Source organism: Glycine max, chromosome 13 (genome assembly GCF_000004515.6).
Source record: "Glycine max cultivar Williams 82 chromosome 13, Glycine_max_v4.0, whole genome shotgun sequence".
NCBI classification, from domain to species: domain Eukaryota; kingdom Viridiplantae; phylum Streptophyta; class Magnoliopsida; order Fabales; family Fabaceae; genus Glycine; species Glycine max.
In genome coordinates, this window is record NC_038249.2 from 35,166,551 (window position 1) to 35,191,654 (window position 25,104).

At 32.3% G+C, this 25,104-nt stretch overlaps 4 protein-coding genes across 5 annotated transcripts; 3 read left to right on the forward strand and 1 right to left on the reverse strand.

Annotated features, from left to right (window-relative positions):
• Positions 1 to 1,219: 1,219 nt before the first annotated feature.
• Positions 1,220 to 3,124, forward strand: LOC102661545 (uncharacterized). Its single transcript, XM_006594583.4, has one exon. The coding sequence runs from the start codon at positions 1,950 to 1,952 to the stop codon at positions 2,988 to 2,990; it is 1,041 nt and encodes a 346-aa protein (XP_006594646.1). The 5' UTR covers positions 1,220 to 1,949; the 3' UTR covers positions 2,991 to 3,124.
• Positions 3,125 to 6,737: 3,613 nt separating this feature from the next.
• On the forward strand, positions 6,738 to 9,128 carry LOC102661681 (uncharacterized). Of its 2 annotated transcripts, XM_041008352.1 has the most exons (3): positions 6,738 to 7,452; positions 7,717 to 7,803; positions 8,922 to 9,128. In XM_041008352.1, the coding sequence occupies exons 1-2, from the start codon at positions 7,002 to 7,004 to the stop codon at positions 7,770 to 7,772; spliced, it is 507 nt and encodes a 168-aa protein (XP_040864286.1). In that variant the 5' UTR covers positions 6,738 to 7,001; the 3' UTR covers positions 7,773 to 7,803; positions 8,922 to 9,128. The 2 variants fall into 2 exon arrangements, with proteins under 2 accessions (XP_040864286.1, XP_006594648.1); XM_006594585.4 differs by lacking the exon at positions 8,922 to 9,128 and having other exon boundaries at positions 6,740 to 7,452; positions 7,717 to 8,478.
• A 3,441-nt stretch (positions 9,129 to 12,569) lies between these two features.
• LOC100806159 (transcription factor DYT1) lies at positions 12,570 to 13,725 on the reverse strand. The gene is made up of 4 exons (XM_003541716.5): positions 13,522 to 13,725; positions 13,203 to 13,376; positions 12,918 to 13,094; positions 12,570 to 12,745 (listed from the first exon to the last, which is right to left on the reverse strand). The coding sequence occupies exons 1-4, from the start codon at positions 13,723 to 13,725 to the stop codon at positions 12,674 to 12,676; spliced, it is 627 nt and encodes a 208-aa protein (XP_003541764.1). The 3' UTR covers positions 12,570 to 12,673.
• Positions 13,726 to 19,835: 6,110 nt separating this feature from the next.
• Positions 19,836 to 21,583, forward strand: LOC121173333 (uncharacterized). Its single transcript, XM_041008353.1, has 2 exons — positions 19,836 to 20,265; positions 20,346 to 21,583. Exons 1-2 carry the CDS (start codon positions 19,855 to 19,857, stop codon positions 21,009 to 21,011), a joined length of 1,077 nt encoding a protein of 358 aa, XP_040864287.1. The 5' UTR covers positions 19,836 to 19,854; the 3' UTR covers positions 21,012 to 21,583.
• Positions 21,584 to 25,104: the final 3,521 nt, after the last annotated feature.

Consider the following 25,104-nt stretch of genomic DNA (forward strand, 5'->3'; position numbering starts at 1 on the left):
GAACAGAGTATTTGAAAAAAAAGAAGAGGATTATAAAACATCTTCTAGTTTCTGTATTTGGTTTTTAAAATATTTTTTTAGAAACAATTTTCAAAACTAAATAGCTTTTGCACGAGAAATTTATTGTTGAGTACTAAGTGGTATGGATTTATTTGAGTAACAGTTTAAAATACAAAAAGAGACTCAACACTTTCGAATTCATTTCGTTTGTACTCGTTATAGCCACCATCCGCCGAGAAAACGATGTATATAATCAGGATACCTGTTTTATTGCTGGAGATAATCATAGGCAAACCTTGTGGAGTATAATTAACAATGATTTATTTATTTTTGTTAAGACGAGAGTTCAACTGGTTAATTGGATCTGATTACCAAGGCCCAAAATTAAAGATTTTTAATATCTTGAGTGTGGGAATAATTTTTATTCAAGTATCCATTTTGTTCTAGTCAAAAGTTATTAATTGAGTTTTAAAACTGCTGACCAATTTCGCTTAAATAAAGCCTAGTTTGTTAATTGAGCCAGAACTACTCCTCGTGCTTTGCGTTGAAGCCTTTAAACATACGTAAATTACCTCATTTTCAAGTCGGGATTTGAATGCTTGAACCTCTTTATAATCTTTCTCAAGCTTAAGCAACCTCGATAATGAAAAAAGTAGTTTTTTTTTTGTTTCTATGAAAAAAGTAATAAATACTACATATGAAATGTTGTTTATTTTATCTATTTATCTTTTAAAAAATTTAAATTATTTAATTAAATTTGATTTTAGAAGGTACTATCGAAATAAAATAGTTCCGGGTAGTTAGCATTATCTTGGCAAATCATCAATGATGATGCTTTTTATGTCACTCTCATAAACGAACCACTTTGGCTACTTGGCTACTTGGCCACTTAGCCAATAGCCATCACTGAATTCAAAAGATTGATGTCAGCAATCGTACAGCTTTGAAATGCATATGCTCGTCTTAATCTTAAAACTGAATACAAAGCCTCTTGCTTTGCTGGTTAGAATTGATATCTATCAGTTAGTCCCACAACTCCTACTTAACGCAATACTATTGTCGTGTAATGCTATTCGAATATATATATTTTCTTATTGCAAATATTGTGGGTCAATAATATTCTGGCGGGGTTTCATTTTAATTAGGTTGTGTTATTTGTTAGCGGTTTATGTAATAAGGGGCTAGATAACCTGGAGAGATTAGTTTCAGTCTTCGGCCATTAAGCCAAGGGAATACTCAAAAATCCATAATTCACCCAGAAAATATACCCCTTTCAATGACTTTACTATAAATGGTATTTAGTTAGAACCATTTTAGAGATTTCATTTGTTGTTTTTGTTCCTGGTTTTTATTTTATATTTTATCCCTCATTCTGTGAGTAGGAAGAAAGAGAAACTTTGGCATACTTAGGTTAGTCTCACCGACTACTTGTTTAGGGGTTGGTGAGTCACATGGGTTTTGGCTTGTCTGGTAAAAAAAACGTCATTTTCACAATATTTTATACTAATAATTTAAAAAATAAGAGAGAGATAATTATAAGATAAGATGAATAATGTAATATACAGAAATACAAAAAAAAATGCATTATGAAAAAGTATTTTAATATTTGAGTAAAATTAATATTTCTTTTATGGATAGTATCTTCATAAAGTAAAATTTATTTTTTCCTCTCATAATTGCATGTGGACATTTTAGCATAGATAAGAATTCTGCGGTTGTTGGGAGAGTTATGGTGCACTAAAATACTTTTCCTTTTGTACTATTCAACCAAAATGCTTTAAAGGAGAAGGAAAAAAAGCCTCTTTTTTTTTTTCACCACCGAACGGATAACATGGATAGGAGATAGCCAAGTTTCATGTCCCTTCTGTTTCAATTCCCAAGAAACTTGATCCTGAATTCATGTCATAATAGTTGCTGTTGAAGTACCCTCTTCAAATTTCTGAAGAATCATGGCCTACTACAGCTCTGCCTATTCTGGTTCTGAAAATTATGGTGAGTACAATTTCAACTCTTATGCTCTCAATTATGATTATGCTCAAATTCCATCCTATATGGCTTATACTAGTTATGAGTACAATCAAAATCAACCATATTATGGATATGATTCAAGTTTATATTATGCTCCTAATTACCCTGCTGAGACTTACCAAACCCAAACCACATCTTACTCAGCCACAACGTATAGTGACCCAAAATCTGTTGTGTATGTTCCCAATAACGGTATGAGTCAGCTTGTGATATCTTATTCTAAAGCGGAATTCAATGTGCCTGAATTTGATGACTATGATCCAACACCTTATGGTGGTGGATATGACATTGATCAGACCTATGGCAAAGCCCTACCACCTTCAGATAAAATTTGCTATCCTCGTTCTGGGTCAAGTCCAATTACTGAACCACAACCACTCTTTTCTGGGCCCATAGTTCCATTGCCTACTATAGAAGAGGGAATTGAAGAGAAACCAATCACACCCCAGAATGGAGCTATCATCCAAACAAAAACCGAAGAGAAGCCTCAGTCACAAGATAGTGGCAAAGATCACCCTAAAGAAGTAGAAGACAACAACTTTGACACTGAGAGTGAGGGAAGTGATGACCATGAAGATGATAACTATTCAGAATCTGGCATTGATGAAGGGTACAATGGGGGACAGGGTTATGATGAGCATGAGAAGCAAGTGGTTCCTGTTGTTCCTCAATATCCTAGTGGATATGGATTGGAAGCTATGGACATTTGTGAAAGCTTGTTTGGATATTGGCCTTGTTTGGATCGTATGAAGAAGAAGAGGGAATGTTGTTGTGAGGAAGTGAGTTATAGAGGGAACAATTGTCAGGAGAACATGTGGCAAGGTACTGCAGATTATCTATTTGGCAGTCCAAATCCTTATGGTGGGAGTGGCTATGGAGGAGATGTTGTTTATGGATATCAAAGGCATCATCCAATGCAAGCACAATACAAACAGATTGATTATACTGATGGATCGTGGTGACAAATCAAAACCATTTGTTCTAAGATGTAATAAAAAATGTTGAAGATGTAAAGCTTGTCTGTGTTGTAATAAAATGTAAGTATGTAACATTTGAATTTGAAGATGTGCAATGAAGAAAATTTCTTGCTTGGTTTTCTGCCAGTCTCATGCGCTATAGCTAAGCTCCAGTTCATTTACTTGCTGCTTAGTGCTGTGATTTAATCCTTCCACTGATGTAATGGGGGATCTTATTAGGGACCTCCTAAGCTCTGCCACCCAAATTCCATGAATCTCATTTTAGATTTTCTAAGTGAAATTGATTGAAGCTTAACCCCCAACATGTTAATCAATTGAAATTTCTTAATTTTCTTTATTACAGAAATCCAAAAAATATTGTATTGCTTTTCTAAATTTTGTGCTTTTTTGTCATTTATCCTCACTTCAACTTCCACCTGTACATGTAGTTTACTGCTACTTGTCACTGCCCAACCAAAATCTGCCCATACTAACATATATCTAATAGCAACAGCTTGTAACATCTAAATTTGTATTTGACAGTAGAGTTATTTGTCTTACATGTGTCCTATAACCATTTTATACATTCCACCTGTACATGTACGTTCTTACTTGATTTCAAAAAAAATTTAAAATTTTGAATCCTCGTTTTAAATTTATGACTTTAGATTTATAACTTCTTTCAAGCATTCACTTGGCTTCTTCTTCTTCTTCTTTTTTTTACGACAAAGTATTATATTTTAATATTACAAAAGTTTTTTTAATATCTCAACCACTAAGCCAATCATATGATATTTGACCCATTAGAATTAGCTTAATGGTAGGAGATTTAAATAATGTGTAAGAGATCATAGATTCTAACTTTCTTATGACTATTGAATATTGAAATTATAAAAAAAATAAGAAACATGAATTAGGTGTGAAATAAAGGTTAATCTATCATTAAGTGACAATGCCAAAAGAAATTACAATTTAAATTTTCTTGATTAGAGATGAATGCTCACATATTTAATGTCTTATATATGATTTATTCATTTAAATTTCTTTCTTGTTTGAATTTGTTTTCTTCTAATTATCATGTTAAATAGTATGAAATAGAGTCAGGGAAGTAATTTATTGTAACTTATTTTTTTTATCTCACTAATCCAAACACACTATCCAATAGTTTCTAATTGATTTTTAAACTTTTAATTTCAACTATGAACAATGTAAGATCATGATATTTCCATTTATTAGCTGAAAATTTTCTCTTTATTAATTGATAGGTCGGTTTACTGATTAGAAAAATTCAGATATGGAAATAAAGACACAGACGAATCAACTAACATAGTAATATTTTTGCAAACAACTGCTTAAAGTTTCTGTTTTCAAAATTGAAGAGTCATTAATAATCATTCAAACTAAATTACTCCATTAATGAAGCAAATTTGATTAACTACACTAGTAATGAAGCTCCACGGGCAAACTTTTCGTACCCAACAACATATTCTCAGAGCTAATTTGATTAAGGCAATTGGCGACTCAAATCTTTTTAATAAATACGTGTGCGCGCATTACCGCACGCATGTTTTATGTATCATTTATGTGTGGGTAATGAATCCACATCCCCCACTTGTATTCTTTGCTTAAAGTCTTCTCACCAAGTAAATTAAACAAAAAAAAAATCAAAATAATTGTTGTCTAGAGCATTCGACATAACATGCTTTGGTATTGATAATTGTGAAATTTGAATTTAATTGATAGTTAATTTTGACTAAGAATAATTAGAATTTATTTACTTTAATGTTGTTTTTAATGAAATAATAAGAAATTTAATAGCATGTTAATTTTTTATTAGCAGAATTCAAAAGAAAAAAATTACATGTGCTTTGAAAAAAAATTGAAGCAAAAACTTGAAGAAAAAAATTTAAAGAAAAAATTAAAGATTGAGACAGTTCACTTAGCGCATAAAACATGCCTGACGTATCGCCTCGCTTAGTAGCCAGATACCTTTGACATATAAAATTGAGAGATCTCTCTAATGAATAGGTCTTGAGTATTTCAAACAGGGAAATCCTCTTTCTAGTCATTCTCCCCTTCTCTTCTATTATTCATTCCTTCTCTTCTTCTATCCACATGAGTCCCTAAAGCGTGAAGCCTATCATGGCGCTAAACCCCCATTGTTGGAAATTTGACGGACCAACTCTTGTAATGTGATTTTTTTCTAATATCTATTTAACGAAATCCAATTTTTATTGCTATTGGTTGTGCTTTATTGTTTATTGATTATGATCTAATCACTCATGTTATGCTCATGTATTATTTAGGAGGTAATGCATTAAAAAATTATTATTTTCTAAGTACTAAGAAAGGGACATTTAAATGAAATCATTGCGAAGAACATAGTGATATTTGTTTAACTATTTTATGCATATTTAATCTTAGTGTAATTTACTATTTTTATCTTTGTAAAGAAATTTGAGAGAAAAAAATAGATAAATTAGACTCTTTATGCGAACTAAAGATAGATTATCATAGTATATATGAATGAAAACTAAGATAACTAAAAAAAAAAATTACTAACATTACATCACAAGTAGTTTACCTTTAAAGTATTCAAACGTATTATCATTATCTTTATCTTAATTCCTACCTTTCTTTATCTTTTATTTTAAATTTCTTATCCCTTCTATATTTTACTTTCTTTAAATTTTACATCTACAATTCTTTATCTCTTTTATTTTTCTCTTGCTTAAATTGAGATATACACCAACTCAAATACAAACAAAATCTATGAATTTGATACCAAGACTTCAATTAATTTTTCTACTTGTAACGATTTACACTTACCAATTAATTACCAAAGATACTTGATACTATAGTAAGAGGACTAAGAAGAAAACATAACAAAAATGAGTAAAAGAGTGGAAAAAGGTATCCATGGCCCCCTCAGTAAGCGCAGATTAAGGCCAAAGCGCCAAAGACCATATTCAAATCCATCTTATGTTTGCGACTTACGTACAAAGATGTCATTACCAAAATAAAGCATCAGAAATCGTAGAGGCAAAGTTGTTTTCAACCAGAATCATTATTTGTTCTTTATTATACAGTATAATAGTAGGATACCATATTGAAATAATAAAATTCTAAAAATATTTCATATAATACTTTTTTAATTTAATTAAAATACACTAACAATGTAAATGTAATTTTTATATTATTATTTAATTATAATTTTTTATGTTTGTTAATTTTTATTTATCTTTATAATAATTACTTTAAAAATTATTCCTAAAGTAATTTCTTATTTATTGATTGATAATACAATGATATATGAACCTACATTTTGTTAGTATGAATAAAAATAAAGTTGAATCCTTAGTAAAATATCGGGATCGAAACCTATAAATAAATAAAAATGATTATGAGAGAAAATCCGGTTAAAAACATCAAATCAAGTTTTTCTGGTGTAGTTATTAATAAAATTATATATATTTTACATTTATAATATTATAAAAAAATTATATATAAAAATTAAACTCATATTTTGTTAATTATTTTGTATTTCTCTGTTACAACATTGATTTTATCTCATATTTTGTTTTTTCTTTTCATCTCTTGTTTGAATGAGTTTGAATGAATATATAGTTTCTCTAATTCTATATATCCACCACCTACTAATTATTTCCATTAAAATGGAGCGTTATCTTTATTCCCTTTCCAACTTTGGATCTCCCGTATTAATATGCTTCCTCGTCACATTTCCTTGGTCATAGATTGTAACGCAAGGGTAGTTTGTTCATTTCACAGATCATACAATTACAATCCATGTAATGCCAACCAGGAACCTAGAAATTCTATCAATTGTCCTCTCTGGCTCCCACTTCCAATCATAGTGTTCAAAAAAGCTATGTTTGTGTTACCTTAAAAAACCCTGTTAAAACCTCAAACACCAAACTTCTCACTCAAAAAGCTACTTCATTATCTTCCTTTCCTCCTTCACTATCACTACTACTACTCATTCTCAAGTCTCTCAACATGTCTATGCCACCGCACAGATCTTTACAGGCCATCTTTCTTGTCTTGTTTGTTGTTGTTCTTCTTCCTTTCTCAGTCTCAGTGGCAGCTTCATATTCTTCTATTCATGAGCTTCTCCGAAGCCATGGCCTACCAGCAGGGCTGTTTCCAGAGGGTGTAAAGTCATACAATTTGGACCAAAGGGGTCGTTTGGAGGTAAACTTGGATGGTCCTTGCATGACCAAGTATGAAACAAGAGTTTTGTTTGAAACTGTGGTTAGAGCAAACCTTAGTTTTGGTCAGCTCAAGGGGTTGGAGGGTCTGTCTCAGGAAGAGCTTTTCCTATGGTTACCAGTGAAGGATATCATTGTGAATGATCCATCTTCAGGCCTTATTCTCATTGACATTGGTCTTGCACATAAACAGCTCTCTTTGTCTCTCTTTGAAGATCCCCCAGTTTGTAGATCCCAAGGTACTCTTGTTTCTCTTTCTCTCTCTCTTTGTCTAGCTGTTATTTATTGATGACTTTGAAGTTTGAACCTTTTGAATTATGGGGTTTGAATAGGAATCATAGTGGAAAAGCATTAAGCATATGCATACCATTTTCTTCTCAGCCATGATTACTTTCTAGGCTGTCAAATGATGATTGGATGCATTTCAATTCTCATTAATTTTGTCTTCTAGATTTCATTCTACATGCGGAGTTTTGATTTAAAAAATTGAATGTGGGGTGCAGGTCTTTCACTTAATATTGGTGGAAGGAAAAGCATTGGATTTCAAGACCAGAGATGAAAGATTGCTTGTTTATCTGAACAAAAAAACGGTTTCTTGTTTTCTCTTTCCAATTTTGTTTTGTTTTGCCCTTTTCTTTTTTCCTTTAAAAATAACTATATGGTGTAATGTGCATAGATCCTATGAGAGTTGTGATTAAATTAGATATCAGTTGAGGGAAAGAAAAAGAAAAAAAGAAACTGATAGCGCTATCTATTGTATAAAATCTTTGTGCAATTTTGGTTGTCGCTTTTTTTTCTAATGTTCAAGGAAAGTTATGGTATTATCATGTCATATCATTTCATTTCTTCTTTTCTTTTCCTTTTACTTTTTACTTTACTAAAGGGAAAATTATTCTTTGAAAGAAAAAGGCTACTTGAACCTGTATTGAAGATATTCAGAGAATCTGCTAGCTTTGACGGCTATTTAGATGTTTGTTGAAACCAAATTTGCCTCTCAAATTTTTAGTAGGAAAAGCCTTAATTGATTCAAGTTAAAATTTAAGGCTTAGGCGATGTTCAAATGGCCATTACATAAGGATCATAAATCAAATTGAGTCTGCTAAGGGAAAAAAACGAGATTCTAATTTGCTTAATTTATTTGACAATCATATGGTCAATAATGTCGGTTTACTGTGAATTTCTCTTATGTATCCTTTTTCAATTGTGTTCTAAGGACCGAAAAAGAAATAAGATATCAACTTGTTTGGTCGGATTTAGATATTCAATATAAAGTTCTTCAGTCTCCTCAATTCTGTTCTGTTACCATTTATTTTATGGTTTTAGCGATTGCAGCCTCGCAGGTTCTTCTCTCTCTCTCTCTATATATATATATCCTTTCCCATAATCACTTTTGGTTGTCTAATAACAGTACAAGCATTCTTAGTAAGGAGAACCTTCATTTCTATAGCCATTTAGCTTTTATAACCTTTGCTTAACCTTGAAACAGATCGAAGGTAAAAATAAAGCATAATGGAAGCTATTGCAAAAAGAAAATATAATCTGTTATGTGACTAGTTTTCATTTTCATTGTGGAAATGTTATGAGCTGACACCATGCCTTCAATTTTACTCATTTTATTTAGTCTAAAATCTAGAATTGATTTAGTTTTGTATAAACTTTTTGAATGGCAAAACAAAAATATTTTTCTTATCACGTTAACATATTGCAGGTTATGGTATGAGTGTCCAGGTTGGTGTTAACATATGCCTTTTTTGGGAGGGGTTGGAGGACACAAGAAGATGAACTGACTTTATAATCTCCTTAGGAGAAAAGAAAGTACTCAATTTTAGTGGCTAGTTTACAGTATACTGAATTTGCATTATCCAACTGTAACAGTAACAACTGACATATAGTTTTTGATTTTTCTATTACATAAGCAATCCTCTCAAATCCTAGTGGTACCGTAATCATGACCCGACAATAAAATAACTAATAGTCTATTTCAACTTGCTCTGTATGTCATTGATAATATCTTGCAACAAACTCTTGGTTTGATCAATTGCAAGTCTTTCACCATCCTTGCCCCTGAACAATAAAAAGTCTTCGTTAAAAATAATTGAAGTGCATATTATATTATCACATCATTAAGTTTTCGAAAGTAGTACAGATGCATATTAAAGTACAGATGAATCAAAGTTCATCTTCAAGTCTCTTATGGGTTTAATAACACACAAGGTATGCTACTCTCTCTGTGATGAAATGTAGTAAAAAACAAGTTTTATTCTTATCTTTCATAGAATCGCCTGTATGCAGCTTGTAATTAGAGATGCTCCTTTTGTGGTTGCGAGATTGGTGTCTATGAGCTCAATGCCAAAATTATTGAGGGCCTCCATCAATTTGCTGAATCTTCCCCTCTTCTTCTCAATGATGATCTTGACCCAGAGTTTATTTTCATCTATCTTTGCCACTCTGACCTCAGCCTGTAGAAAGTAACAGAGGTAACATTAGTAATTAACAGTTTGTAGAGGGCTATTCATTCTTTTTACAAAGAGAGTATCATAATTATAGAAGACCTGTATCCCCCAATTCTTCATATCCTCCACAGCATCAATTTCATCTATTTTTGCCTATGCTGTTTTCTCTGAATTTGCTTCCAATTGGTGAAGCTCTTGGCTGAGACGCTGCACTTCATATTGCAGCTTCTCAATGTAGGTGATAGCATCTACAATAATTGTTCCTCTATTCATCCAAAAGTAAAATTAAAGTTTATAGTCAGTTTACATTCCAACAATTAATGTAACAATTTGTATGTTAAACCATGAAACTGAATATTGAATGAACTATGAGATAAAGAATGATCAAGAAAGAAAGTGAGGGCTTTGGTAGTTGCATTTGTGATGATAGGGTTCATAGACCGCAGCATCAAAAGGCTTGCACTGAGTTTCTCCCTCCTCCTCCCTTCAATCTCAAGGTTCTTTGATTTGTACACTCTTGTGTCATCATCATAGTTCCTCTTCCTACTCATCCTTTGCCTGCTACTAACATTTTCAGTAGCAACAACAGAAAACTCTTCCATAGTAAAACATAACTGATCCTCATCTTGATACTCCATTTGTGTGAAAAATAGGCCTTGGGGAAAGGAAGAAGACAAACGGGTATTGAAGAAATTGAGAATTTGCTGGTGGCAACATAAGTGCTTCTCATAAAGGCATCATGTCAGAGAGACAAAGTATGCCTGTTTTGAGGGCCTTTTTCTGTGGTGCCTAGTTAATTCAGGTAAGTTTCTTATGACAAGTGAGAAATATATTCGTGTTTGGCCATTTAAATGTGCCTTCTGCTTGTTGGAATCTTCGTAACAGAATGTGATTATGAATTATGTTTTTTTTTTTTTTTTGGTTATAGTCTGATTGAAGGCTTTAAAAAAAAAGTTACCACAAAGCCATAATAAAAGTTTATCTACAAATGTGATTGATAAAATGATCATGATCAAAGACATGTAAGTACTTATTTGTGTTCACGATAGAGGCAAGATGCTGTAACTGTACATGACAAAAAAACACGACTTTCACGTAGGCTTTGGCAAAGTGAAAATAAATTTTCGTGTGCAATTTACGGTGATTCGTTAGGGCTTGTTGGCTGAAACTGCAAGAGCACCACAGTTGAGTGTGGTTGTTAGAGGCTTAGAGCAGAGACATGTTTAATTATTTATGTTCTTTCTGCCTGAACTAGAATAGTTTTTTAAATTAGTTTTTATTTGAATTTTATTTATTTTTAACACTTAAAATATATAGTTTTAGGTCTTGATGAAAAGGGTACTCTTTTTATCAAATAAAATTATACTTAAAAAAATAAAATTAAAGTGATAATGCTGAATTATATACCTTTATATTTAGTTCAGCATGGTTGTCAACTTGGATTATAATGCAGAATTCATCAACAACTATTTAACCAGTGTTTTGTAATTTTTTTTCCTTATAAGTATCTTGTTTAAAAACAATTCGGGTTTAGGTACTGCGAGACATTAATTAAAAGTTCATATAAAAATAACCACTTATTAAAAGCTAATTTTTTCAAGGGTTTTCCAAACAATATTTTAAGAGAAGTATTGGAAACCTCTATCACAAAGCTTTTGGATCATCCTTTTATTAATTGAACCAATAATTTATAGCTCAACCGATTTTTTTCAGACCATTAAATAAGAAATAATCATACTGAAAATAAAATCAATTGATGGTTAGACAGGATAAAACGACAGGTCGTACTAAGTTTTTATTAAGCTTAAATATATCTTATTTCAAGAATACACAATAAATAGAAAAAAATTATTTTAAATTATTAAACATCGCATTCAATGAGTCGATATAAGCCTAAAATTAATATATCTTATTTTATATTAAAAAATAATTTATAACCAACCAGAGTTAATTTTGTATAAAATAATAATGGTCGAAAATTTTGTGAAGACAAACATTCATGTTTATGCTCAATCGTGTTTCAAATAAGATTGTTTATGATAATGTATACTTGTAATAAAAAAAAAAACTTTCAAAATATTATAACTAAACATTTTTCTGTTACAAATTGTAAAAAAACTGATTTGCCTTCATTGTAATTTATTTAATTTGATTAATCTAATTTGACATTCATATGATGAATAATGTTGGTCTATTGTGAATTTCTTTGTTATATATCCTTTTTTTAATTGTGTTCTAAGGACTGAGAAGAAAGAAATAAGATATCAACTTGTTTGGTCAGATTAAGTTATTCAATGTAAAGTTGCTCTCTCCTCCTCATCGGCATTGGAAATCTATCTCTTTCAAGTATAGTTAGTTGGTAATTGATCTTGAGTTGTCTTTTTCTTTGATTTTGGACAAGCATGTTAATCTCATAATTAATCTGAAACCACATTCTTATGTACATAGCTCCAGTGTTGTTGAAGTACAGTGCAGATTGCTGTACTTCTTAGCCGTAAAAGGACAGCATTGATTCTGCTCTGCTGTTGCCTTTTATGTTAAGGTTTTAGTGGTTGCAGGTTCTTGTCTCTCTATATCCTCTTTCCTAGCACCACTTTTGGTTGTCTTACAAGCATTATTAATAAGGAGAACCATCATTTCTATATCTATTTAGCCTTTATAACCTTTGCTTGATCTTCAAACAAATCGGTGGCAAAATAAAATATAAAGAAGGAAGTTATTGCAAAAAGAAATGTGATATTTTAAGGGACCGGTAGTGTAACATTTTTCTTATTCAATTAACATATTCTAGGTAATAAAGTTGCAGTTGATGTTAACATGTGCCTTTTTTGGGAGGGGATAGAGGGATGCAAGAAAATGAACTGATTTATTGTGCACCATCCAACAGAAACAACAAACAAAAATGATCTTAACTGGTATATAGTGATATATCTTTTTTGTCCGTACAGACCTCTCAATGTAATCATGTCCTTACGATTAAATAACTAAGAGTCCATTTCTACGGGCTCTATATGTCATTGATGATATCTTGCAATAAATTCTTGGTTTGATGAATTTCAAGTCTTTCACCGTTCTTGCCCTGAAAAACAACAAAAATCTCAGTTAAAATAATTGAAGTGAATATTATATTACCACATTCTTAAGCTTACACAGTTGAATCGAAGTGTTCATCTTCAAGTCTCTACTTATGGATTTGATAACATACAGAGAATGCTACTCTCCCTGTGATGAAATCATAATCTTAGAATCACCTTTATGAAGCTTGTAATCAGAAATGCTCCTTTTGTGGTTGTGAGATTGGTGTCAATGAGTTCAATGCCAAAATTATTGAGGGCCTCCATCAATCTGCTGAATCTTCCCCTTTTCTTCTCAACAATGATCTTAACCCAGAGTTTATTCTCGTTTATTTCTTCCACTATGACCTCTTCCTGCAGAAACTAACAGTGGCAAGGCAACATTAGTAATTAACAATTGTAGATGGCTATTCATTTTATTTATTTTTTCAATCAAAGAGAGAATCTCATTGATGAGATGACCTGTATCCCCCAATTCTTCATATCTTCCGCAGCATCAATTTCAACTATTTTTGTCTCTGCTGTTTCCTCTGAAGTTGCTTCCATTTGGTGAAGCTCTTGGCTGAGACTCTGAACCTTGTCTTGCAGCTTCTCAATGTAGGTGATAGCATCTTCAACAATCATTGCTTTATTCATCTAAAAACCAAAATTAAGAGTTTATAATCACTTTACATTCCAACAATTAATGTAACAATTTGTATACTAAACCATTAAACTTAATATTGAATAAACTATGAGATAAAGAAGGATCAAGTAAGAAAGTGAGGGCTTAGGTAGTTGCATTTGTGATTATAGGTACTATAGACCGCAGCATCAAAAGCCTGCTACTGAGCTTCTCCCTCCTCCTCCTTTCAGTCTCAAGGTTCTTTGATTTGTACTCTTTCGTGTCATCATCAAAGTTCCTCTTCCTGTTACAACCATTTTCAGTAGCAAGAGAAAACTCATCCATAGTGACACAAAGCCAATCTTCATCTTCATACTCCATTTGGGGAAGAAAAAAATGGGTCTTGAGGAAAGGAGAAAAAAGCAGGTTTTGGAAGAAATGTGTTTGAAGGCTTTGTAAATTGAGAATTTTTGGTTGGTGGCTATATAAGTGCTTCTCATTGAGAGATCATGTCAGAGAGAGGTGAAGAGAGAGAAAGTACATTGATGCTTGTTTTGAGGGTGTTTTGGTGTGGTCCCAAGTTAGTTCAGGTACGTTTCTTATGACACAAATATATTTATTTATGTTTGATCGTTTAGATGTGTCTTCTTCTGCTTCTGCCCATTGGAATCATCCTAACTGAATTTTTTTGATACGATCTTCGACTCTTAGTAACAGAATGCTGATTATGATTATGGTTATTTTATTACAAAATGTAGTTAGAAATCACATTGAAGTTGTTCCGAACTTCTTTCTTTTATAATATAGTCCGATAGAGGGTTTTACAAAAAAAATAAAAAAAGGTACCACAAAACCCTAAAAGTTTATCTAGAAATGAGATAGATAAAATTGTCCTGATCAAAGACATGTAACTACTTATTTGTACTCTCGACTCGATGAAGGGAAATTAATGCAGCAAGTGAAAATAAATAAATATTTTTCACGTAGGCTTTGGCAAAGAGCAAATAAACTTTGGAGTGCATTTTGGTGTGATTTTGTGAGGGCTAGCTTTGGCAGTTGGGCTTGTTGACTGAAACGCGGTAGCACAGTTGCGTGTGGTTGTTAGAGCAAAGGCATCTTTAATAATTTATGGGCATGGCTATTCATGTTTAACCAGGGTTTTTGCTCTCTAATTTGATTTTTTTTCTTCTTGATAGGTATTCTCGTTTAAAAGTATATTTGCTTGATACACCGTCAGACACTAATCAATAAAAAGTACATAGTAGTATTAAAATATCCACTTATTATAAGTTCATATTTTATTTTTCAAGGGTTGGCCACTAAATTTTTTGAAAAACTAAATTGAAAGTTTTTCCTAATTTAATTATATAATTATTCTTTATTTGATTTTTATAAAAGGTTGATTGTTGATGGATTGATAAGTGTATTAATTTGTTTCAACTAGTAAAGTTAAAATAGAAGTCCGAGTGTCGAATTTATATCAACTTTGTTTGTACTTAAGTAGATGAATATTTTATTAATAAAAGAAGTTAAAGAAAAAATAGTAATTTAAATTGGTAGAAAATTAAAATAAATAAGAGAAGAATAACAAGAATTTAAATTGATTAATTAAAGACAGAAAAATTAGAGAACCCAATAATATTGTATAAGTAAATTCAAAAGATGAGAATGTTGCCTACCAGAGCTACTCATGTAATGTTAATCATCTTTCTCTATTTATAATTATTTCAATTTATACATACATCTACTAGTATACTCTAATTTTGACCCCGCATGAAAAATCTAATTTATCTATTTTCTCTTCCTTTGTAGAGCTAAAAAAATATCAATCTATTTTTAGTGATGACTTTATTTAGATATTTTTTTCTCAATTCTATTAGAAAATAATGACTCTCAACGCTACCCCTAAAATTTAGTATGCAAATGGGTGATAAGTCACAAGCAATAATATTAAGCATAAGTGAACTTCTCATGCTAAGTTCGTCTTTACTTTCTTGAATTGGCCTCTTTTCCTTGATTAGTTTATTTTCCTTAATTAGTCTTCTTTCCTTAATTCGTCATGTTTTCCTTGATTATTCCTGTTTTCTTTAATTAGTCTTGTTTTTCTTAATTATCCATGTTTTCTTGGAATTTATTTTACTCACTAAACATCATAAATTCATCACTTTTAATATTTTATGCACAAAAACTTAAATAATGCTAATTTAATAATTATTTACTCAAAAAGAAAAAATTAGGTTTCACTTTACATCCAATTTAAATAAATAAAAATAATAAATAAATAAATAACAAAACTTTAAAAAATATTTTCAATAAATTTTAATCAATCATAAAAAAATGTGTTTGTCTTAAAATTTTCTCTTAGCATAAAATAAAAGAACCATACGTATATAGCATTTATTACCATGAAATCCAACTCAAACATTATGCTAAAATCAAATCCTTTAATTATTTGAGACAAGAATAAAAGTACAAACACATGAGGTAAGATCCTTATTGCCAAGGATCACAATATTATTGAAGGATGATAAATTAATGCGGTCGCGTCTAGATAGTGTGTTAAAAGTTATATATGACATATAGGTATGAGAAAAAAATAGAATATAATAAAGTCTCACATCAAATAAAGATAATATTGAAATAAATTGTATAAATGAAAAACAATTATCACTTTATAAATCGATTTTGTAGGATTCATTAGAAAAATGGAGATGTCTCCATTGAGACATTTCCAATCAAATGAAATTGTGCAACGTACCTTTGTGCGTCTTCAGCCGAAACATGTCGGCGTTATATTCACATCATTAAAACGTGACATGTGTAGAATAGAATAATAGAATATATATCTCCATTCATTTTGTTTTTACCTCAGCTCCTTCCAAATCATCAGAAAGACGAAGAATTTTGGGCCACCGAATGTATAATTTGTGGAACTTTGTCCACGATGGCAACAATTTCGTTATTTCTAGAATGATCCATGAGGAAGAATGCATGGACAAGCACTCTGACTTTGTCAAATGGCTAGAATTCAACCAATGTGCCTCTTTCAAGAAAGCATTCAACAAACGCATCCACTGCTTCGTATATATAAATTATACTTCACTTTTAGATTTATTGGAGATTTAATTTCAGAAATCCTACTACTTATTCAAACAAAATAATTAACATGTGACATGCATGACGAAATAAATATAAAATAATTAATATGCTTTTGATCTCCAAATTTTTAAAAGTTCAGTTTTAACCCCTTTAAAAATTTTGAAGAACTAATTCCGAACTTTGAAAATTTTAGAGGGGATAAAAACATATTATGCCCTTATTTTTTATTTATTTAGGTGCTCTTTTAAAAAATCCCAAATAGTTGAATACCAACTAAATAATTTAACCTTAAGTAAATTGATTCTTTACCGATCTTTTTAATGAATCTATAGGGTTGAAGCCATGCTTTTCGTAGATTTTTTCGGCGAAATCTTTTTGTATTGTCGTAAAGAACACTTAAACGCATTTTCATGAAGTCTGGAAGTTGCTCTGTACCAGCCAATTCCCATCTGAATTCAGACAAATCAATTCGTTGTAAGCATTAATTAGAATGAAATATCTAAAAAATATGCTAAATGCCAACTATCTTTATGTATGGGTGTCCCGTGCATGGGACAAGTATTAACTTCGAGAAGGACAAATTGGTGAAATTCATGGACACCCTACTTTTGTGTAACCCACATGGGCAAAATCACCATTCTGGGTTACTTTTAGAAATTATTTACCAGAATGGGTCTCTTTGCTTTTTATTTACTAAGGGGTGCTGTTTTGGCAGGGAAAGTGCTTACCTGAGGGGCGCTTACCGGAGGAAGGCGACACGTGGCCGCTGCTGCAGGCGGTGCTGCAGGTGGTGCAGACGGTGCTGGAAGCACCCTGCAACAAAGCGCCGAAGGTCGCGCCCTGCATGCAGGCGCTACTGGTCGCCCCCTCCACGCAGGGGGGTTCTGTTGTGCTGTTCCCGGGGCCCCTTGGTTCGGCCCCTGGCCCCAGGGGGGTCCAAGCCCCCTTAAATGGGGTCCCCCCCTCCCCCAAACCCCCCCCCGAAAGCTGTCCCCCCCTCCCCCAAACTCCCCCTTTGTTTTCCCCCCCCCCCCCCAGCAGTCCCCTTCCCATTCCCCCCTCCCCAGCAGCAGGTTTTTCTTTTTTTTGTTTTTTGTTTTTTTAATTTATTTTATTTATATAAATGATTATATTTTAATCTTTTTATATATATATAATTTTTTTTTGCAGCCAGCTTCTCCCCTGTTTGCAGGTTCCCCTTCCCTTGTTTGGTTAGTTTTTTTATTTGGTTAGTTTTTTTTTTTTTATTTAATGTATATAAATTGTTATATTTATATATATATATATGTATATTTTTTTTTGCAGATAGGCAGTTTATATTTTTTAGTGGATTTATTTGTAGAGGTAATTATTATTAGTTTGATAGTGTGTTATATTTTTAGTGCTTTGTTATATATTTTTTTCTAGGTAGATAGGCAGTTTAAATTGATATATATTTTTAGTGCTTTGTTTTTTATTTTATAATAATATAAAATTGTTAATTATTGTTGAAGATAATTATAGATAATAATATTGTTATTTAAATACTATATAAATTGTTATATTTTAATATACATATATATATATATATATATATATATATATATTTTGCATATAGGCAGTTTATATTTTTTAGTGGATTTATTTGTAGAAGTAATTATTATTAGTTTGATAGTGTGTTATATTTTTAATGCTTTGTTATATATATTTTTTGATAAATAGGAAGTTTAAATTGATATATATTTTTAGTGTTTTGTTTTTTGATTTTATAATAATATAAAATTGTTAATTATTGTTGAAGATAATTATAGATAATAATATTGTTATTTAAATATTATATTATTATTTTTGTTAATATTTAATTATATTAGTTATAATTGATGTTATTTGCAATTGTAAGACTTTGTTGTTGTTGGGTTGATAATTTTAGTTTGTAGAATATAATTTTAATTAAAATTAATAATAAATATTACTAGAATATTGCTATTGAGCGTATTTAAAAAAGAAAGGCATATTGAGTTTGATACAATATATCAATAGTTTAAAATTAAAAATAAACTCTAAATTATAATTAATAACTTTTAAAATAAAAAGTTAAAATTAAGAAAAAAAATTGCTGAAATTGCTGCTATATATATATGTGTGTGTGTCATTATAATTCATTTACTTAAATTATGTGTTCATTTGTAAAATTTAAATTATGTATTTTTTTAGAATATTGTTTGCGTACGTATTTAAAATGTATTTAAATATATTGTAATTTATTATTAATTATTTATGATATGTGTGATTATTAATTTTTTTTCTTGTTATACAGGAGTTTTAATATGGCAAGTTCGTCATCATCTAATCATTATGACGTGGCATCTGGACCATTAGAGGATGATTTACTGTGGATGCAAAAAAACCATATATCACAACATATTTGGAATGATGCTAATCAAAGGACATTAAAAATTCGACGAGCTACACCACTGTATAATCATAGAGAAGCACCGCCCGAGGAAATTATTCCTTTATTACAAGTTTCGGGTTTGTACCCGATAATGAAATTGGCGCAATTGAAGATAAATGGAGCATTAGTTAATGCTTTTATTGAAAGGTGGAGGCCAGAAACACATACATTTCATTTGAAGTGTGGCGAGGCAACTATTACACTTCAAGATGTTTCTGTGCTACTTGGTATTTCTGTTGATGGAAGACCTTTAACCGGCAATACAAATATTGATTGGTTTGAGTTGTGCCATGAATTATTGGGTGTCATGCCTGACGATGATGCAGTTGACGGGAACTCACTTTTATTGAGTTGGCTGACTTCTCAATTTGCAAATATTAATGATTTCATAGGCAACCAACAAGGGCTTGAAAGATTTGCTCGAGCTTGGATCTTAAGATTCATAGGAGGCGTGATGTTTGTTGATAAAAGCAGCAAAAGGGTGCCAATGAGATATTTGCAATTTTTGAGAGACCTTAGAGAGTGCAGCACTTATGCATGGGGAGCTGCTCTTCTGGGTAACCTTTATAGAGAGATGTGCATCGCAACAGACTATCATGCTAAATCAATAGGCGGTTTCACTCTCTTGATTCAGTTATGGGCATGGGAACGATGCCCAACGTTAGCCCCGTCAGTTATTCCTCCACAACAACAAAACGCGCCACTTGCTTACAGGTATACTTTCCTTTAATATTTTGAATTGATAATTAATAAATATGGTTGCTTGATGTTAATCATTATTATACGTAACATCTTATTTTGTTATTTGTTTTTTTGTGAAGATGGTTAGGAGGTGAATTGCATCACATAGGCAATGACAATTTACTTGAGTTTCGTCGTAAATTAGATGTCATGAAACGCGACGAGATAATAATTTTGACATTTGTTTATTAAATGATGTTCTAATTGTTACTTAATTTATTAAATTTAACTTTTATATGCAGTTTGTTTGGGTCCCTTATGCTGGACATGTGGAAATGAATTTGAGTCAAGTTTGTTTTATTGGGTCTGTATTATGGACATGTATCGTACCACTTATTTGTTTTCAAAAAGTGGAATGGCACCAGCCGGATAGAGTCATGCGACAGTTTGGAATGCAACAACCTATTCCGGGCCCAGTAATGCAACCCGAAAACATACATGACTTGACCTTAAAGGGAAAAGAAGGAAGAAATTGGATGCGACTAATGCAACCCGCGCTTAATGAATGGAATAGTCGCTATGAAAGGAGAGTAGAACAAACGCCGCCACAAACAGGGACCCTTAGTCTGAACTCTGAATATATGAGGTGGTACAGGCGTAAGACAAAAGTTTATGTCGACCCAAAACATGCAAGAAGAGGACTATTGGTATAAATTGTTCATTATAATTTAGAAAATAATGTTGCGTTGAAGATTATTTTAATAACTATTCTTTTTTTTTTATGTAGGGTGAAATCGCGGAAACACTACATTTTATGGTGTCGCCTGTTGGGAGAAGGGTTTGTACTTTTGATGATTTACTGCCATGTATCGAGAAGATCACTCTTATATCTGAAGAAGAGGATAGGATACTTGAGGCACATCAAGATGCTCCCCCTTCTCAGCCACAATTTGAACATCAGCAGTTTAATATACTACAGCGAAGTGTGGAGACTCGAGGCTTAGGGCGACGTCGGCAAACTGTGGATGCAGCACCGTACAGTTTGCCTCCGATGCCAGAACGAGAACATGGAATGTATTACACACCGCCGGTATTCACCCAAGAACCATCGCAGATGGCGCCGATGTATTCATACCCACATGATTTCCAACCAGGGTACAGTATGACAGGCATATTTGGATCCTCTCCTCCTTCAGGGGGGACTCCTTCATTCACCCAAAATAATGAACTACCGACCCCAAATGCTCCACTTGGTGGTCCGTGGAATGTACCTGGAAATATACCCGACATGAATGACTTATTGGGGGTCGATTTACGTCATGATTTCTCTGCCGAGGCTGACGAAGTGGATGAAAGGGGAAATCTTAGAAGAAGAAACCCTGATAGGGCAGCTAGGAATTGGGATCGGCCATGTGGGACATCGTCGCGGCATCACAGACATAGTCATGATTGATTAATAATGGGTTTACATTGTATTGTTTTTTTCCATGTACTTTGTATTGTTTTTTTTTTCTTCATGTTTTAACAATGTCATGTACTTTCAAATATTGTTTTCATGTTAATTTTATATTATTGTTACTTTAACGTTCAATCTTATCGTGCAATGCTTTTAAAATAAATTACGATAATGTCACTGACACATAAATGTGTTTAAGAATAACAAAAAAAGAAGTAAACATTTCATTATCATATGATCTAATACATGACATCAACAACTGCCTTGTTGAGATTGCAATGGACAATTACGCCGGTTGTGTCCTACTGTCCCACATCTGCCACACTTGTAGCGACTTTGCGATGGCTCCCTCCAATCCATTTCATTTCTTAATCGAGTTGATCTTGGCCTTCCTTTTTTGTCACGAATAAAACTTGGATCAGGCACAAGTGTCCACGGGTCATCAGATGGGACAATCGCATCGTCATTCCCAAGAGGCCACCATTGTGCGGAGTAAGCACGTAATATGTAGTCATTTGTGTACACAACATCTATATATTGATAGAAGTTGATGCTAACAGTACCACACGCAGCAATGATATGAGAGCACGGATAGTGGTAAGTAGTAAATTGTCCACATTGACAGTAGCGCTCATTCAAGTTAACTGTCCATTTATGTCCACCTCGTTGAGTCATAGGGTCGAAAGCCTCCTCAACCTCAAATATTGTTCTCTGAATATCATATGTCCGAACAATGTGAGAACAAGCCTTTTCTTGATTTTCCCGAAGTTTTTTCATGACGTGTGAGCAATATATTTGACCATCGCGTATTTCCCTTTGTGCTTGACGACCACGATCAACAAAATACTTTCGACACCTGCTGTATGTTGACTTCACAAGGGCAGTTATTGGTACATTGCGACATCCCTTAAAAACTTTATTTACACATTCGGATAGATTGGTTGTCATATGACCGTATCTACGACCTTCTTTGTCATATGCCATTGTCCATTTTTCTTTTGAGATCTTCCCAATCCATGCTTTTACTGGGGGACTCAGCTCACAAAATTTATCAAAATTTCTATCAAAAATATGCTTACACGGGGTGTATCCTGCACATAATAAATTATCCACATTAGTCAAATTTGCATAACAAATAACATATATGTTATATATGAAATAATATATGTTAGATATGAAATGTTACCTAATTTTTTTAACATTTCTTTTTGTTTCCCATTCTTAAATTTGTGATTAAAATTACTTCCAATGTGACGCACACAATGCACATGATACGCATGAGGAGGTTGCCACCCAAGTGCTTCATTCGCAACAGCTGCCTTTATACTTGCATGACGATCAGAAATGAGACAGATACCATCTTTATCTGTGACATGTTCACGCAAGTGTGCCAAAAATCATGACCACGCTGTTAATGTTTCCCCCTCAACCACAGCGAATGCAAGCGGAAGAACATGACTATTTCCATCTTGTGTTGTTGCAATTAACAGCGTACCGCGATACTTCCCATACATGAATGTACCATCAACTTGTATGACTGGTTTGCAATATTTAAAAGCCTCTTTGCATTGACCGAAGGTCCAAAAGACTCGATGGAACTGTCGGTGTTCACGGCTGACAGTATTGCCAACAACAAAATCATCATCACAAATTTGATAATACGATCCTGGCGAATGATTTTGCATGTGTTTCAGCCATGACGGAAGAACGACATAAGACTCATCCCAGTCGCCATATTCAATTGTTATTGCCTTTTGCTTTGCCTTCCACGCTTTCCTGTACGAAATGTTGTAATTAAACATTCCATTGATCCTCTCTTGAATCAAAGAAATCTTGAGTGACGGATCTTCTTTGATCATCCCTATAAAAATAAGTACGAAAAATTATTGTACACCACACCAACAAACACAAAAAAAAGGATAAATAAGAATGAAAATTTATAATCATACCTAGTACACAAGTGGCAATCAAATCAGAATCCAATTTATCATGGTCTTGAGTTATACTCATATTCAAGCAACTGTGTGGTCCTCCCCATTGCGTAACTTTCCATGTATCAGTTTTTTTTTATAAAATTGCCCTCATATAAAAAGGGCATGGGATGTCATCGCTTCTATTTCCACAACAGACGACATATTTCTGCGATTTAGATTCAACAACTTTGAAACTTTGATGCACTTTCATTACATATTGTTGTAATGCATTTTTTACTGCGCTTTTGGTATCAAATTCCATACCAACATATAATTCTTGACCCATATTAAAATTTGATTCCATATCTAAACCGCAAATTTCTTCTTGGTCAGGATAACTCCAATTAATATTACTATAGTGAGAAGCAGAATCCCAAAATGGAGTCTGACTTCCACCTACAAAAACAATATACCAAAAATTTATAATTCAAGGGTAGATAATTATTTAAATATTATAATATTTATTTATATATAACAATAAATATACCTTCTCCCGATTGCACAACTGTAAGTGGTTCGATCAAACGGGCAGCTTCATCATCTGTGTCAGACATTTCATTAATATCCTCATCCTCATCTAGTGAGTCCTCAGCGTATGAATTAGATATTAAATAATCATCATCATCAAAATCTTCTTCTGAATTTGTTCCAACTGTTGCACTACCCGATTCATTGTGAGACATATTATTTTCGCATGATAACAATGAATTTGTCAAATTAATTGCAGAAGCACCCGCAACATCAACTTCAACACATAATTCTATGACAGACATTTCTTGTTGTTGTTCAAAACTTTGAATCATTGTTTCAACATCTTCATCGTCACAAATTTGCAGTGCAATATATTTACCTGCAACTAAAAATCTACAAGTGATAGTAGATATACTTTCATGTTTTTGTAATTTTACCTTGTCGTGTATCCTTTTTTTTAAACTCTCAAAACTAATACCACGCTTTATTTGAATAGCTTTTTTAGGGCCTTCAAATGTGATACCATCATCAGTTTCATACATCTTACCATTTAAATAGACGAGTGTAATAATTGAATTCATTTTTCAAAAATATACCTACAATAAATAATTAATGTCGTCAACAAACAATAATATAAAAAATATATTAACATAACATAAATTATTAACCTAAAATAAATTAACAACAACAAATTACTCTAAATAAATGAAATTACTGTCACAACAATTTCCTACTTCGCACACGAATGACGCAAAACAATCGGCATTTATTTTTAATGTGTATGTATAAATTTTGGCTATTAAAAAAATATACCAACAACATCAATAATTATGAGCTTAACTAATAATAATAATAATGTGCTAGACATAAAAACTACTACAATAAATAATTATTGTCATCAACAAACAAATATATCATAATTATAACCAAAAAATAAATTATTAAGTTACCAAAAATTACTAATTATCACACAAAAAATATAAACAAAATTACTATTTCATTTTATAGTTCATGTCAATTTGTTTATGCACCTACAAAATATAATCATTATTATCATCACCAAAATAAATATTAATTAATGCTATAATGTATTGAAGATAAAAAATATTTACTAGTTTTGAACAAAATTTCTAACCGGTACGTTTCAACTCAGCTTCAAGGTTTCCAAATGAGCTTGATTTTTGTGTGAAAATGAAACGGAGGGCAGATGGTTTTATAGGGAACAGGGACGTGCCAGGGGCCCCACCACTAGTGGAAGTGCCTGCCAGGCTATCACTAGTGGTCGCGCCTGGCAGGTAGGCACGACTGGTAGCGCCTGACAGGTAGGCACGACTGGTAGCGCCTGGCAGGCAGGCACGACCACCCCTGTCACATCGTCCTGTCCAGACAAGCCACGTGTCGCGTTCTGGTGGAACGCGCTCCTCAGGTAGGCGCTTTGTAGTAAAATAACAGACCCCCTTGGTAAATAAAAATAAAACAGACCCATTTTGGTAATTAATTTGTAAAAGGGACCCAATTTGGTGATTTTGCCAACCCACATGCATAGATGCCTGGATCAAAGTACGAAAAATTATGAATTGAAAATTTTAAATATGTACTTTAATTTTTTATGTTTGTATTATTGTATATTCCTAACAATTGTACTA

What these genes read in the sequence shown, in the direction of transcription:
- LOC121173333 (XM_041008353.1), top strand. Translation starts at nt 19,855, where the DNA reads ATGCAGTTTGTTTGGGTCCCTTATGCTGGACATGTGGAAATGAATTTG. An exon ending in ATGCAAGAAGAGGACTATTG is followed by an intron (nt 20,266 to 20,345) that starts GTATAAATTGTT and finishes TTTTTTATGTAG; the next exon opens with GGTGAAATCGCGGAAACACT.
- LOC102661681 (XM_041008352.1), top strand. Translation starts at nt 7,002, where the DNA reads ATGTCTATGCCACCGCACAGATCTTTACAGGCCATCTTTCTTGTCTTG. An exon ending in CCCAGTTTGTAGATCCCAAG is followed by an intron (nt 7,453 to 7,716) that starts GTACTCTTGTTT and finishes TGTGGGGTGCAG; the next exon opens with GTCTTTCACTTAATATTGGT.
- LOC102661545 (XM_006594583.4), top strand. Translation starts at nt 1,950, where the DNA reads ATGGCCTACTACAGCTCTGCCTATTCTGGTTCTGAAAATTATGGTGAG.
- LOC100806159 (XM_003541716.5), bottom strand. Translation starts at nt 13,725, where the DNA reads ATGGAGTATGAAGATGAAGATTGGCTTTGTGTCACTATGGATGAGTTT. An exon ending in TAGTACCTATAATCACAAAT is followed by an intron (nt 13,377 to 13,521) that starts GCAACTACCTAA and finishes TTTGGTTTTTAG; the next exon opens with ATGAATAAAGCAATGATTGT. An exon ending in TGATTACAAGCTTCATAAAG is followed by an intron (nt 12,746 to 12,917) that starts GTGATTCTAAGA and finishes GTTGTTTTTCAG; the next exon opens with GGCAAGAACGGTGAAAGACT.